The sequence below is a fragment of the Synchiropus splendidus genome, chromosome 17, assembly GCF_027744825.2.
Source record: "Synchiropus splendidus isolate RoL2022-P1 chromosome 17, RoL_Sspl_1.0, whole genome shotgun sequence".
NCBI lineage: Eukaryota > Metazoa > Chordata > Actinopteri > Syngnathiformes > Callionymidae > Synchiropus > Synchiropus splendidus.
Genome location: NC_071350.1, coordinates 18,216,890 through 18,231,099, shown reverse-complemented (window position 1 = coordinate 18,231,099; position 14,210 = coordinate 18,216,890). Strand labels below are relative to the sequence as shown.

Sequence of the window (14,210 nt, the reverse complement as noted above, 5' to 3'; positions counted from 1 at the left end):
AAAGAGCGGCAGGCACAGAGTAAAAACTTTAATGTGCATAAATATTCAAACGTGAACATACAGATAGATGTATGCACTTTTCAGCAGTAAAACGGACGACTGGAAGAAAGAGATTTAATATTCATATACAGACAACAGAACATCTTATGTTCACCCGGCCGGCACAAGGGTAAAAAAAGACTGCCACACCATGACGAAACAACAAATGATTTCAAAGTGGTAGTTCAAGATTTAAGCCTTTAAATAGAATTAAAATCTCAAGCAAACATGAAGCGCAAATATAAAATGAGCACCTATATATAGCAATATATTATATATGTGTGTTTATAACTCTAATTCCATAATGTGACTTCATCTAAATCTGTGTACTTTAGAATATTTATGTGCACAATTATGAATGTAAAAGTGATACATTTAGAAAGAAAAGCTCAATCTCTGTACATTTGAAAGTGTAAGTCATTCATAATTTCTTATTTCAGAAAGAAACGTGTTAAACTATTGAATATATTCACTGTTGTGATCATTATCTGATGCCATATATTAGAGAAATATAATAGTACTAAAAAGGTAACATTTAATGTCCGATGCTATTCTCCAGCAATACATTGTAAATGTTCACAGTATAAAATATTATTTATATTAGACGTAACCATTTTACCACACCGAGGAAAAAGTGAAATACAAACATCTGGGTCTATTTCTATGAACACAATGACATCCAATAAAAAGGAGCATTTCGATGAATTGATAAAAGACCAATAAAAAATTGATTGTCTCCAAAAGATCTCTATAAATTAAATTCTTCTCTACAGTATCAAAAGAAGACGATATTTTCCAAGAAAGGTACCGTTACAAGGAGATCTAAGAATGTTTTCTAGGGGTATAGTACACAGTAGAGAAAGTCGTCATGGAAAAGCCATGAACACTAAGAGACGCCCTATTCACATTTACTAAGTAACATATGGCTTTCATGCCGTGCTCGAGTCTAAAGGTCAGCAGCTGAACAGAAAAATATATGGCACCATTTGAATAGGATGCAGTCCAATACAAAACTCTATCAACAAGCTTGGGCTCTTGTTAAAAATACATCTGAAAGGAAGAAAAGAGCTGCAGAGCTAGCCAGCGGCTAGCCTGAAAACAGAGGAAATATTTTGCAGGACGAGTTTCGAGACATTGTGCTAACCCTTCCCTACGTATTTACACACGTACAGCAGTTTCAACATGAGCGTATGCTTTAGTTGTCGCTCGTAGTAGTGGTTCTGTCATGCACATAAACAGCTTCACGGGCTGAGCTGAGAAAAACAAACTAGTGAAACAGTTTGCGGAAAAACAAGCAGCCTGTTAGAAGTCTGGGAGTCCAGAGTCAATCTGATGCAGTCTCAGAGAGGGATCAAAACATGGACACGTTGATCACCTGCAAAACAAACAAAGAGACGTTAACCCCTGAAATGGGCTTTTGAGAGGGAGACAAAACCCACCGAGTCGTCCATCATCGAAGACGAATCGTAGTAGTCGGTCTTCAGTTCACTTCTCTCTCTGCGGTTCTTGGATGCAGGCTGAAACACAGCAGTTTAAGAAGGACGTTGAATGTCAGCGAGATGTTCTTAGTAAAAGCACATCTGTTTAGTCTCCATCTGATCCGGGGTCATCATCTGGTCTGAAACCTCCTCACCAAACCGTGTCATAACCCAGTCACCCAACTCCTATTTCCATTACCAGATCAATGTCCATGGTGCCAAAATCCATGCCCTCGTTGATGTCTTCCAGCCGGTCTTCTGACGACATCATCACATCCTCCACGATGGGCTCCTCGTCGTCCTCCATCAGTCCAGACCCCCTGCGACTGAGAAGGTGAATGAGAGTGAGCACCTGTTTCTATGGCGCTCGCAGTAACAAGACGTGCTCACATGGTCTGCGCCACGTGGTTCCTCATCTTGGCGTACTGCAGGTTGACTCGCTCCTGCTGCTGACGGGCCTCCGCTTGCTGCCTCTGTGTCAACATCCAGGTCACCTGGGTGCTGAAGAGGAAGGAGGAGGAGTTCAAACTGCCGTTACATCTGGAAACCAAAGCAGGTCCATGTGAGGAACATACTTGTAATCCAGGGCTGCCTGGTGCAGATGGTGCGGCTGCTGCTGCTGCGGTGAAGGCACAGGCTGATACGAATGGTGCTCTGCTGGTATGCTGTATGCCGGGGTGTAGCTGTCTTCCGGCCGCATCTTCTTGGACTCCCTCAGCACGGTGGACGTGAGATGGGGAGAGTGCAGCATCACTGGCGTCTGCACATTCTGCTCACGGTTCGCCCAGAAGGAATCGCTGCTGCTGCTGCAGCTGGTCTCTTCTACGGTACAGAGATCCCATTTACCACTCGACCGCACGCTGCAGACGCACACCTACCTTCAGGTAACTTCCTCTTGCTGACGGCGGCGGGCTTGGCCTTCTTGCTCCTGACAGACCCCCGACTGCTCATCCCACTGATGACAGACATGGTGTCATCATCTGCCCCTGCCTGCAGGGAGTTCCTGTAGGAAATGAGGGGCAGCCAGCAGTCGTCCCTCTGAAGGGCCATCTGCAACGTCATGAACCGCTCCAGGTACATGTGGCTGCGGAAATCACAAACATGCGCATTACTACATTACATAAAGGCAAACTTGGTCGACAACTTACACTGTTCTCTTGTCCTGCCGGATTAATTTGCTTGAAAACTCGCTGAGGATGTCCAGAAAGGCCAGATTCAGAGGGGGCCCCCCCTCCCCCTGAGGACTGGCTTCCTTAAACGCAAACTCGATGCCATTCCTAAATCCAATGCAAAGAGGTGTGGTGAGCAAAAAACACGCAGCAAGTTATCGTCAAAATGGAGTCGTCTCACTTGTGTAGCATGGCGATCGCCTCTCGGGTCTTCATTTGATCCAGGCCAAAGGTCAATGAGAAGCGGCGAGCCAGTTCTTTAATGCCACAGAACGCCGAAGACGATCGGTCAAAATTAAAGCCGAGCTCAGACAGCATGTCATTAAAGAGCTGGAGGAAAAGAGGGGGAGTTTCACATGGAATGCGTAGCATTGGAGTTCCATCCATGAACCAAACGCTTCCTTTAGATTTGCGGTGTTGAAGGGGCTTACCTTCTGCAGACTCAGTCCGAGTGTGTTTGCACATTGCACTTTGTCAATCTGTCTGGTCTTACTCATCGTTTCCTTAATGATATCGCCATAATCGTTGTAAAACTAAAAAGTCGGGAGAAAAAAAAACCCCACATGACTAAGTTCATCGGCTCTTCATCACGACGACAAATCACCACTCACCCTCATGTACTGCTTAAATATGTCCGCACCAGTACTCATTTCCACAATGTTGTAAACGATCAGTTTACAATAGGCCGCGAGAAGGTTTCTTCTCTTATGCAGTGCTTCGATTTTGAGAGCTTCATCGTCCTGATGGCCATCTGGAAAGTGATGCAGGTTACCAGTCAACACTTGACAACCGACTGCCTCCGACTGAACTTGTCATATCCTTCACCTGAGCTGCTGTTTTCATCATCCTGATCAATGAAGACCTGGTCCAGGATGAAAGTGAGCAGCTCGGCCTGCAGCACAGAGTCGGGTACGAAGACCAGAGGCTCCAGCTGTTCGCGGCCTGACGACATGATTTGGTGACTGAAGATCAACAGTAAATCACACAGAATGGTGAAGGCCTGGAAGAAAGGCAGTAATGAGACCTCCACAGCACTATACACTGACATGTTTCCTCCTGACTCCCACCTGCTCTTTGACTGCCGTGCTGACACTGTTGAGGTATCGCTGGCACATTAAGCAGAACGCTCTCATTTGCTTCCTCAGGGTCACCACATCCCCCTGGAGAGATATTTAAATCCATCAACCATCTGTTTTACAAACACATGCAAAGTGATGCAGACACCAATTACACGTGGACATATGTCGAGTCCTACAGACGACTTCAGCAGTTAGACACACAGCAATGTGGATCTCATTTTTCAGTTTATTTCAGAAAAATTGTGAGTTGAATTTTGTAATATTGGAGGTGCTGTGCTTGAAATGGCAGGGTTGAACGTTTAAAATAATGTATTCATTTTTACAACTGAACTATAACTAACATTTGTATTTTATGAGGAAGAAGTGTAGCTAACCAGACGGTTTGTTTTGGCGAGAACTTATTCCGACTGGTGTCCTACCTTTAATGAGGCGCTGTCCGAAACCTTTGCAAGGTGCCACAGGATGATGTAATGGGTGCACTGCATCGCTTGAATCACAATCTGCATCAGGAAGAGTCAGGAATGTGAAAAGGAGCTAAAATCCGGCACCAAATTTAAGAAAAGACGAGCGATGAGACCTGCTCTGGCATATCCCCATTCTGAAGGCCGGTGTTTAGTAACCTGTAGTTGCTGGTGAACAGATCCCATTTAGAGAGGTCGTGAGCGCTGCCACAGAAGAAAACGGTTAGGAATCAGAAGGAAAATAATACAGGTGGAAAGATGATTATTCTGATTCCATGTTCCAAGTTTTTTTTTACTTGTGAAAAGCAGTGATTTTCTTCAGTGTTGACAGAACCTGGTAGCCATCATCTTCATCAGGTTCCTCCCCCTGCAGGACGGAATGATTAGAGAACGTCTGACCGACTCATCACAATCTTTGTTCACCAACCTCCAACAGGAAGTCTTCGAGGAGCCGGTTGAACTTGTCCACCAGCTCGTCCAGAAGCTGCGAGCACGCGATGTCCACACGGTTGTAGATGGTGAACTCTTCGTTGCAGAGGTAGTGGTAGGTGGTGGAGCAGGCCTCCAGGACCTCAGTGTCTGTGTGCTTGTCCACCACCTCCCAGATTTGTCTCAGCAAGGCATCCAGATGCTAAATGATTCAACACCTTTCAGCTGATGACCCAGGAAAAGATGAACTCACATCACATACCTTTTCCAATCGGCCGGTAGTGTAGATGTCCAGATCAAAATACTTTGGTATTTGCAGCAGATTTGTCACCTTGTCGATATCTACACAGTACTGGCGACAAGAGAAAAGACAGGGCTGCTTAGGACCAAGAGTGGAACCACAGATTGCTTTTCTCATTCTCAATGTAATTTAAGTAATAAAAAGTGCTTCTGAAGAGCATCAGCTTGTCTCCACCAATAGTATTCAAAGGGATCGATGATCGACTTGAAACAAGTCCCGCTGCACAAAAACAACAGAAGGCTCCTCATGCAGGTTAAGAGCTAGGGAGGTGAGAACCCTGCCATAGCAATATGCTAACAGCATTTTCTTCATGAACAATCAGTCGTACAATCAATAGCTCCTGTTTGAGAAAGAACCCCTCTATTTCACAGCTGAAAACTTGACATTCACCCCTTTCTACATCATTCAATATTCAAAAGCCTCTGCGCTTCAGCTAAATCCGCCTTTGGTGTCTGTTCATAGCCCATCTCAAGATGTTATTTCTCTCCTCCACACAACCCTGCTGTAGTGCACCGTCGACTGACAGAGGGACAGAGTTGGCTAGTCTGGGCAACAGTCTAATGCCCCAGCATTGACAGAGGGCTTAAGTGCTGTCTGTGTCCTAAATAAGCTCCATGGTCAACTGAGTGAGGCAGCAGTGTTGTTACATGTGTTGCTCTGGAAACACAAACAATGAAGCTCTGGGGATTAGCTTCTGTTTTAGCAACATCTTAATCAACAATGATCTTTGACAGAATAAAAACTATGCATGACATGTTAGAAACTGGTGGTGGTGTGGGGGGGGGCTTGGAGCGAACAAACTTCAGTCGCATCTGTGGATGACTCTAGTTTCCATGAACATGAGTTTATAATATCCGTGAGCCTGATATTCAGTTGGCCCAGCTGGACTGGATGTGCGGCACCGTTACTCCTATATTATCATTCAGAAGAAAAGTGTCTTAATTTTACTACAAACCTTCGCCAGTAACAGTGGCAAGGCAACAGCAAAGATCTCGGTGATCCTTGTGCGATCGTCCAGCTGTGTTTTCCTCTCCTTCGCTGTAAGAACCTGAGAACCCAAATAAAGGAAACACAATCAACCCGAGCATGGGTTTTATTCATCATGTCCAAAACATGACTCACCCTTTTTCCCGTGCCCCGGCCGACAGGGGGGTGACTTTCGCATGCTTGGCGGATGGCACAGAGCATTATCTCGACCAGAGCCGTCTCCTGGCGATCGCTCAGCGCTGCAACAAGGCCGACATACAGAATGCAAATAAGAAAACTGACATGAATAAAGAGCTATTGAAGTTACCTTCCTCTCCCGGCATGGGCTCATCGAGGAGCAGGCTGATCATCGTCTCCCAGTCCTTCAGCAGCTCAGACCCACACTCCCAAAGGCTGTCCACCAAGTACGCTGCATGCTCATGGAGCTACATCAATGACAAGAAACGGGATGAAAACACTTGCACAGATTTATCTTTCCTGCACATCGCTGTACTCTACCTCGCTCTCCAAGAAGAAGAAAACGGTAGTTTTGATGAGGTTTCCATTGAGACTTTGCCGGCCCCTCCGGGGTAAACCGTCATCATCGGCACCTTGATGGCTAAACAGTCTGCAGGGAAACACAACGGGTCATTTGAAAACCTTGACAAGGACGGGGCGGAGAAGTCAAACTGACATCTGTGGATTGTTTTCACAGCTGCAGTTACATACTTTTTAAACAGAAATTCTCCTGCTGACACGGCAATGGGTCGATGTGCCGAGTAAACCAGGTGATACACACTTTCACAGTCCTCCGCAGTGAGAACTTCATCGCTGGTTCTGGTTAAAAAGAAAGAAATCATGTACTCATTGCTATTGCTATTATTATACAAGTGATCAATGCATTATTTTTCCACAGAACAAAAACTCACTGTAACACGAGAGTAAGAAGTTTGATAGCTTGAACGGCAACGTCATACTCTTTGTCAAGAGTCATGGAGACTATCCGATCCTGACAGAGAGAGTGTAAGCAGAAGTCTGAGCATCATCTTTTAAATTAAACATGGATGTTATCATTTCAAAAAAATCTGTCAAACCTTGAAGCGACTTGTGAAGAGTTCCAGCCGAGTCCCAAGTTCTCTGTTGTAGAAGAGACCTTGCAGTGCAGTCAGGCACTTCAGGCGCACCTCACCTTGCTGTGGAGAGTGAATAATAAAATAGCAAGTAGTTGGCACCTGGACTTCCTATCATATTCAGAACAGCTTCTCTGATTGATTACACCTCAAAAGTGCGACTTAGATTGGGCTGAAAAAGAGATCCAAAACAACAGAGGATTCCAGAATTATGAAACAGAAGAGAAGCTCCAGCCAAATGTAACATTCCTATATTTTCATATTCTGACTCTCAACTCACCTTGTCGTGCATCGTCCAGCCCACGTACTTCAGGTAGCTGTCATTGAGGAAGGCGTCACTGTATAACTTCATCCAGACTCCGATCTCTTCGATACAAATCGCCCGGATTTCAGCGATGGCGTCACTGTAAACCACAGAAGCCTCCATGAACTGGACTGCTACAGCTGCTGAGCAGGATATAGGGACCTCCAATATATTGTGTTGCACAAGTCCATTCACTCAATACAATGCTCCCTGCTGAAGCTTCACTAAAGAGCAGCAAAAAATGACCGAGACTCTGGCAGGACAATGAATTCACAAGCAGCGGGTTCTTTGCCTTAAGTGTGTGTGGAGAGCCTCAGGTGGCTCATCCACCACTTAAGGTGAGATAGTGGCGTTTCCTTGTGGAAACCTGCAACAGTGTTGACACGAATCACACTCCAGAGGGCGCTATAAAATAACAGACAAACTCTTCTGAAGTCATGAGTCCGTCTAGTCACACTTACACCAGGTTGAGTTACATTAGATGATCTCAGCACGTGTGTTTTACTGAGACTCCACTCATTTCACAGTCATTGTTACCTTGACAAATAGTCCCTTCTTTAGTTAATGTATTAGCAAACCCTGTTCAACATTCATTTCTCAATTCATACGTCGCGTTTAATGCAATATAATTAAAAAAAAAGCAATTCCCTGGGCTGAAATAGGGTTCAACATACGGATCTGCTATAGTGCTTGTCACAAGCCAGGAATAGCACATTAGCTCTCCACCCCTCCGGCATCGCACGCGCGAGAAACAGGGAAAAATCTGATGTCTTTTGAATAGTAACTTTCACACAGCACCTTCAAGATGTTTCTGACTGTGTCATCGATGAACTTCCCCCTGAAAAGGACACAGTCACTGACACACCATCATCCAGCTATTTCTGGGAATATGCGAATGAGACCAAGAGCAACACCACGCAGCCGCGACCTGCCACTGTCAGTGAAAGACTCAACTCATCTCTCTATCCTCTCCATTCATGAGGTGGAGAGGATGCTCTCTCCTTACTTCATTCATGACCTTCAAAACCTTTTGGTTTCAGTAGCCTATAATCCATTATGTATCATTCTGTCTTCTCTCAAGAACTATGTGGCCATTTTCTAATTGAATATCTCCATCATGACTTGTCTGTATCCAGAGTGAGAGACCGTCTTGTTTTGTGTGAAGGAAATGCTTCACAACAGCTGTTGCTAGTCACTTACCGGTATCTGTGAACAAAGACTCCTTTGAAAATGGCATTCATCATGTTTTCAATTTCGTCTTGATTTTCTTGCAGCTTGAAAGAGAAGGGTTTAATGAGTTCCGTACTTCTTGGGAAGCAGTGCAGCGCTGTGTAACTGCCACTTAATCTCCCATACCTCTTTACGCTTCTGCAGGAGGAGCTCCAGCCTGTCATTCGCTCGCTTAGCGACGACCTTGTTCCGCTCGGCCTCGTACTGTCTCTGCGTGTTGTCCATATTGATGCTCAGGTTCAGCGCCACATTCACCAGCGCCGTCATCAGCTTCATGGCTGGAGCGTAAAAAATAAAAGGCTTGATGGGATCACTAAGTAAAAAAAAAACAGGAGTGTTTTCGCGCTAACCTGCTAACGTGCTGGTGTGTCTAAAAGCCCGGACTTGAGAGTCGGAGAGACCAGTGAGCAGCGAGATGACCATGTCCATCATGTACTCGTCGTAGATGATGCTATATTGACACTGTCGCACCAGGACTGCGATGAAGTCGCAAAAGCTGATTCGGAATTTCTTCCACTGAGGCCCAGACAGTGTTAGCGGATAGTCGCCGCTGTCCTGGTTCACCATGAAAGATTTACACAAGTTGAGTTCACAAGCAGCATTAATATTTCACGCCTCTTCTTTTAATCTCAGGCAACTGCGCGGGAAATAAAAGAAAGCTTCACCTCGTGAAACTCCTCCGTCATTTTCCTGATGATTTCAGAGTTCTGCATTTGTCTGAACATCTCTGTGCTCACCGCACCTGAAATCACATTTGACATCTCACTGTGGCACCTGGTCTAGCAGCAGGATTTTCCAGTGAAGGAAACATTTTGTAAAAACATAAACTGTGTTTTCTATCTTGCATTTGTGCAGAAGTGTTTTATTGCTAAGTTAACTGCCAGGACTTTCCAGACAGTCTTCTTAGCTTCAAGAAAACTGTCAAATTGATCGGCATTATATAAAAATAGAATATAGAACTGTGTAGAATATGACTGTGTCTCAGTTAGGGGAATGAATGGCGAGAGAAGGTGCAGCTTGGGATCATGTTTTAACAATTTAGTCAGTAAAAGAAGACTCAAATATGGAGCTAAATCAGCTCAGCAGTGACCTTAACACATGCCTATATTTACAGGGATATATTTGAATGAACTTCAGTCTTCATCCAGTCATAACAGCCTTCACAAGGGTCTGGGAAATACCTACCTTTACAGCCCGAACACTGAATAAAGAAGTTGATCAAATCCAGGAGAGCAAGGTCGCGGTCGTGTTTGTACGCCTCGATCCAGTCGTCGATGATCGACTGGGAAGGAGCACAACAACATCGCTGTCACATCATCACCACACGTGCTTTGGAAGCTCTCACACACTTCTCCACACAGGTGTTGCGTGAAAGGCCTCCAGACACCCACCTGCGTGGCGCTCTTTCCTGTTTTCACCACCTCAAACAGGCTCATGTTTTCTTTCCCGTTCTCTTGATGGTGGCCGTTCACCCAACCTCTCACTGCTCCTCCACTCCTGCTCTTCTCTCCATTCGCCTTCTTCCCTTTCTTTGCCGCCTTGAGCGTCAGATCACAATCAATGATGGTTGATCAATCCGGTGACCATATGTTATACACAACAGAAACAAAGCTACACACAAAGATGAAGGGACATAAATGCTGAGAAATGCTTCGTATTAGAAATGTAATAATGGACGTCCAATGCCTCCAATGCGTCAGAGACAGGATATTGCAGGTGATGTTTTAGTGGCACTGAGGTTAGAGGTACATGAAAAACAGGGAAAACTCCCAACTCATGCAATGGGAGTGATTTCACGAGACAAGAGAAGCCAGGGAATCCAGAAAACACACCATGTTTCTGCTGGTCCTTGAAATCCGGCCATCTGGATCATCATGATCTGTGTCAGAGGACAACTGAGATTCTGCCTCGCTGCACAAAAAAAGACAAATCAATAACGGCCAAGCCAAGAATGATTAACAGCAGAGCATGAGCAGCATGGCCAAGGGACGGCTTACTTACTGAGGCAACTGAAAATCTGAATGGAAGTCCTGCGCGGCTATCATTTCTTCAACATTGTTTGGACCTTAGGCAGGAAGAGCATTTATCAGTCCAGCAGCAGACGGGTGTCTACCTGCATGTGGGACATTAGAAAGGTGAGAGGTCAGTGTCAGCGACGGGATCTGCTTTCCTAACTTGTAGTTCAAACTGGAAGACAGCTGGCCTCATGACACACTGTTGAGGATAAACACCAGTCCCTGTGGTGAGACTTGTGGTTGTCATCGCTGGCAGGGAGGCTGAGTCATTCAGGAAGCACATCTAATGCTACCAGAGCCAGTTTGTACAGTCATATCTTTCGATTTCACTTCAAGCAGAGAGTTATTTTGAAAGAAACAATACCCACCAGTGAGAAGGAAACTGATGGTATTACAGGCATTTCCATCAAATCTGTCACAGAAATGCAACGATAACTTGAAAGTCATCGTCAGCACTCCCTTTTTTAAACATTGGAGGCATCTGCAAATTAGCTCTTTATCTCTTTATCTGCGACAGCATGGCTTCATTCTAAAGCGGAGAACTCATTGCACCACTGTCATGTTGAGCATCGATGGTCAGCAGCCATTGACCATTACAGCAACAGTGACGTCCCTCCTCAACGCCACTGAAACCTTCATCAAACCCAATATTCCAACCATACTAAGTTATGATTTTCAATACATTCATTCATGATGTAATTCTAATGTCCTGCGGCCAGAGCTCATGGATTCTATAAAGCCAGTCAGCAAACACAGAAGCATTAACTACAGGATTGGACCCAAGGTGCCAGCAAGAACAGCAAAAACAGCACTTTTGGAGGATTCCAGGACAAGATTGAGACTTGGAGCCCTCACTGTGGCTCATAAAGGGAGCAATATAGCTCCTGCAGATTTACAGCAGGACTGAGATGCTGCCGTGGATTTCACAGCGCAATTACTGAAGAGGCGGCAGAGACTGTGCAAACAAAATGGCTGTAATATACCAGGAGGATTTTCTACGAGTCATCACCCCAAATCACTTTTTTACACTTGAATATGAACTGTGAAGCACCTCTTCCCTCAGAATTGAACTTATATCTGGAGCACTTAGCTATTCCTGACTACACCAACAGAAGCGCACCCCACAGTCCCCTCACTCAAACACTGGAATTCAGACAAATGGATTACGTGATTAACCTTTGTTACACATTTGTTTCTTCCAAATTCACTCCTGCGTTTGAACAGTTCATGAGTCCAACCACTGTTTCTATATGCCGTTCAAGGCAGCTCTTCAATAAGGAACCCAGGACATCCCCAGACCAGAGTAGATATTCCTATACCTGTATGGAAAAACAAACTATTTCACCTCAGCTAAACTCCTCTTCTTGACTAAAGGAACCTCGGTGGGCGTCACAAGGAGATAAAAACATAGGGATACAGGGAGCATTTGGAACAAACCAGCAAACCTCCTCCTTATTCAGTTTCAGTGTAATCTGTCAGTAAAATGTGAAATGTTTTTCCTTTTTCTTTCTATGTATGAAACATTTAAACCATGATCCTAATTTCAAAGATGCCAATCTTTATGAAGAACATTCTATGCTTTGATGCGACCAAACTGAGAACTGAATTCCACACATGTATGCAGAATATTTTACAATAACTCTTTGCCACTTTGTTCATGTCCAAACTGCGTGTCCAGCGCAACATTGTCTCCATCTTCTTCACAAGCTTTCACTCTTGTGATTTCTAGTCATTCCAATGATAAGCATTTCTGCCACTTACCTGTCACTAAGAGTACATCGCGGCGAGACTAAAGCTTCCCTAGCACTCGTGCGGATCCTCCTAGATATTACTTAACAAATACTTCCACTCATGTGTTTGCATTGCCGCGGCTCTCCCGCCTAAATATTCACTCTCCCTCCTCATTCTACCTTCTTCATACTGCCACAACACTACAGCGTCTTCTCAACCTCCTTACACTAACAAATCTCCCCGTCATCAGCAAACATCAGTGCGGATACAGATGCTGCACAAAATCATCTGTATGTCTGTCCAGGAGCATAGCAAACAAGAAGGGGCCAATCCCTGATGACACACTGCAACATACATGCCGTGCATCCCCCTCACACCGACTTCTGCCAATGAAAACTGTGTCCAGTTACCACAACAGTCTAGTTAAAAGTTCAGCATCAGGGCTTGAGTTTTTTAAACAGGAAAATGCTTCAATCTACAAGCAACTTAAGACAAGTTGGGCACAAATCCATACGGGTACACAACCAGTCAAAAGTGTGGACACAACTTCTCATGAAACGATTCTTCTTTATTGTCACGATTCCATGACTTTTTCCATTGCAGATTCTCAATAAAGGTACAGAAGCTATGAATGAAAACTTTATGACACAAAAAAATGTGAAATCAATAAAAACACATTTTCTATTTTAGATGCCTCAATGCAACCACCCTTTGCTTTTATTAGTGCTTTGCACACTCCTGTCATTCAGGAGATGAGGTTGTCACCAGAAATGGTTTTCTTCATGATCATGAAGACCGAGGGTTTGTCAAAGCAACTTTGAGTCAACTCAAATGTAATTCCATATATCCTGCTCCATATATTTGAGGTCTTAAGTATGTATCCACACAGTAGACAGGATTAAAAATAAATACCCACTGATGAAGAAGGTGTGTCCAAACTTTTGACTGGGAGTGTAAATACTATATTTGATGATCAGAAATTGAATGTAGTTCCAGCTATTCGAGTTCGTCAACGCATCAGGTCATGTGTTCTTAAAAATGTTGCCAGCTTACAGGCGACTGAAGACAAGCAGGGCACAAATCCACACGGGTTTGTATAAGTATATCTGACAGCCACATCGACGCAGATAAAGTCGACGTGCGTATAGCGCGGTGACATGAAGGAGGCTGTCGGCTGGATGTTTTGACAGGCGCACTTGTTTACTTCCGAACTACAAACACCTCCAGATGTGTCCTCGTTCCTTCCTGCCTGTGCTTTGATGGCAGAACACCTCTCCAGCTAACACTGGCAAACCTCCGCGCCTTTGCACCAGACTTGAATTGGACCCATTTAGCAGCTAAACAGCGTGAAGATGATCTGCATGTGCGTGTGTTAGTGGGCTTTTTTTTCCACGCGTCAGATCTTGCACTTAGCAAAGGTAGCATTCCCGCTAGCCCCCTCTCTGCTAACCAGACCGCTGTCATGTTTGCTCGCCAACACCCGTCACGGCTCCCTAAATAGGCGGCGGCCACGCCACATTCTTGCCCACATTTCAAACGCCAGTCCGGGTTTGCGCTCGAACGTCCAACAAAACGGCACCACTGACAGAATCGCTGAACGTTAGCTGTCCGCCATTTTACAACTTACCTCGATTTAAAAAATCACAGGCGAAGTGGACCACAAGAATCACAACTTTGCACGCGGTGTCATTCGCAAAACTTGTGTGAATTTCATGCACAAACTGTCATAATCCAGATGTTTTAAATAAAAGTTGTATTTGTTGGCTAAGGTTGCGGGTTCTCTTCGAGCTAGCACATAGCAGCAGGGCACACACTGTTTTTATTGTCATGCATGCGGCAGGCGCGCCACCTGTCGGCAGCTTCGTGTACTGCAGCACC

At 44.8% G+C, this 14,210-nt stretch overlaps 1 protein-coding gene across 1 annotated transcript; it reads right to left on the bottom strand.

The window, feature by feature from the left end:
- Nucleotides 1-27: 27 nt before the first annotated feature.
- On the bottom strand, nt 28-14,157 carry LOC128747928 (cohesin subunit SA-2-like). The gene is made up of 34 exons (XM_053846178.1): nt 13,960-14,157; nt 10,588-10,699; nt 10,419-10,497; nt 9,978-10,124; nt 9,772-9,868; nt 9,252-9,328; nt 8,937-9,141; nt 8,713-8,864; nt 8,557-8,630; nt 7,333-7,456; nt 7,017-7,115; nt 6,852-6,931; nt 6,652-6,759; nt 6,442-6,550; nt 6,251-6,368; nt 6,079-6,182; nt 5,912-6,004; nt 4,918-5,007; nt 4,654-4,857; nt 4,523-4,593; nt 4,343-4,430; nt 4,185-4,265; nt 3,754-3,846; nt 3,512-3,686; nt 3,298-3,437; nt 3,118-3,219; nt 2,868-3,016; nt 2,666-2,794; nt 2,396-2,601; nt 2,093-2,339; nt 1,908-2,018; nt 1,717-1,843; nt 1,479-1,556; nt 28-1,414 (listed from the first exon to the last, which is right to left on the bottom strand). Exons 2-34 carry the CDS (start codon nt 10,629-10,631, stop codon nt 1,391-1,393), a joined length of 3,825 nt encoding a protein of 1,274 aa, XP_053702153.1. The 5' UTR covers nt 10,632-10,699; nt 13,960-14,157; the 3' UTR covers nt 28-1,390.
- Nucleotides 14,158-14,210: the final 53 nt, after the last annotated feature.

Coding starts and splice junctions, on each gene's coding strand:
- LOC128747928 (XM_053846178.1), bottom strand. CDS start 10,631: ATGATAGCCGCGCAGGACTTCCATTCAGATTTTCAGTTGCCTCA. Junction 9,142..9,251: donor TGACGGAGGAGTTTCACGAG/GTGAAGCTTTCT, acceptor ATGGTGAACCAG/GACAGCGGCGACTATCCGCT. Junction 8,631..8,712: donor TCCTGCAGAAGCGTAAAGAG/GTATGGGAGATT, acceptor TTCTCTTTCAAG/CTGCAAGAAAATCAAGACGA.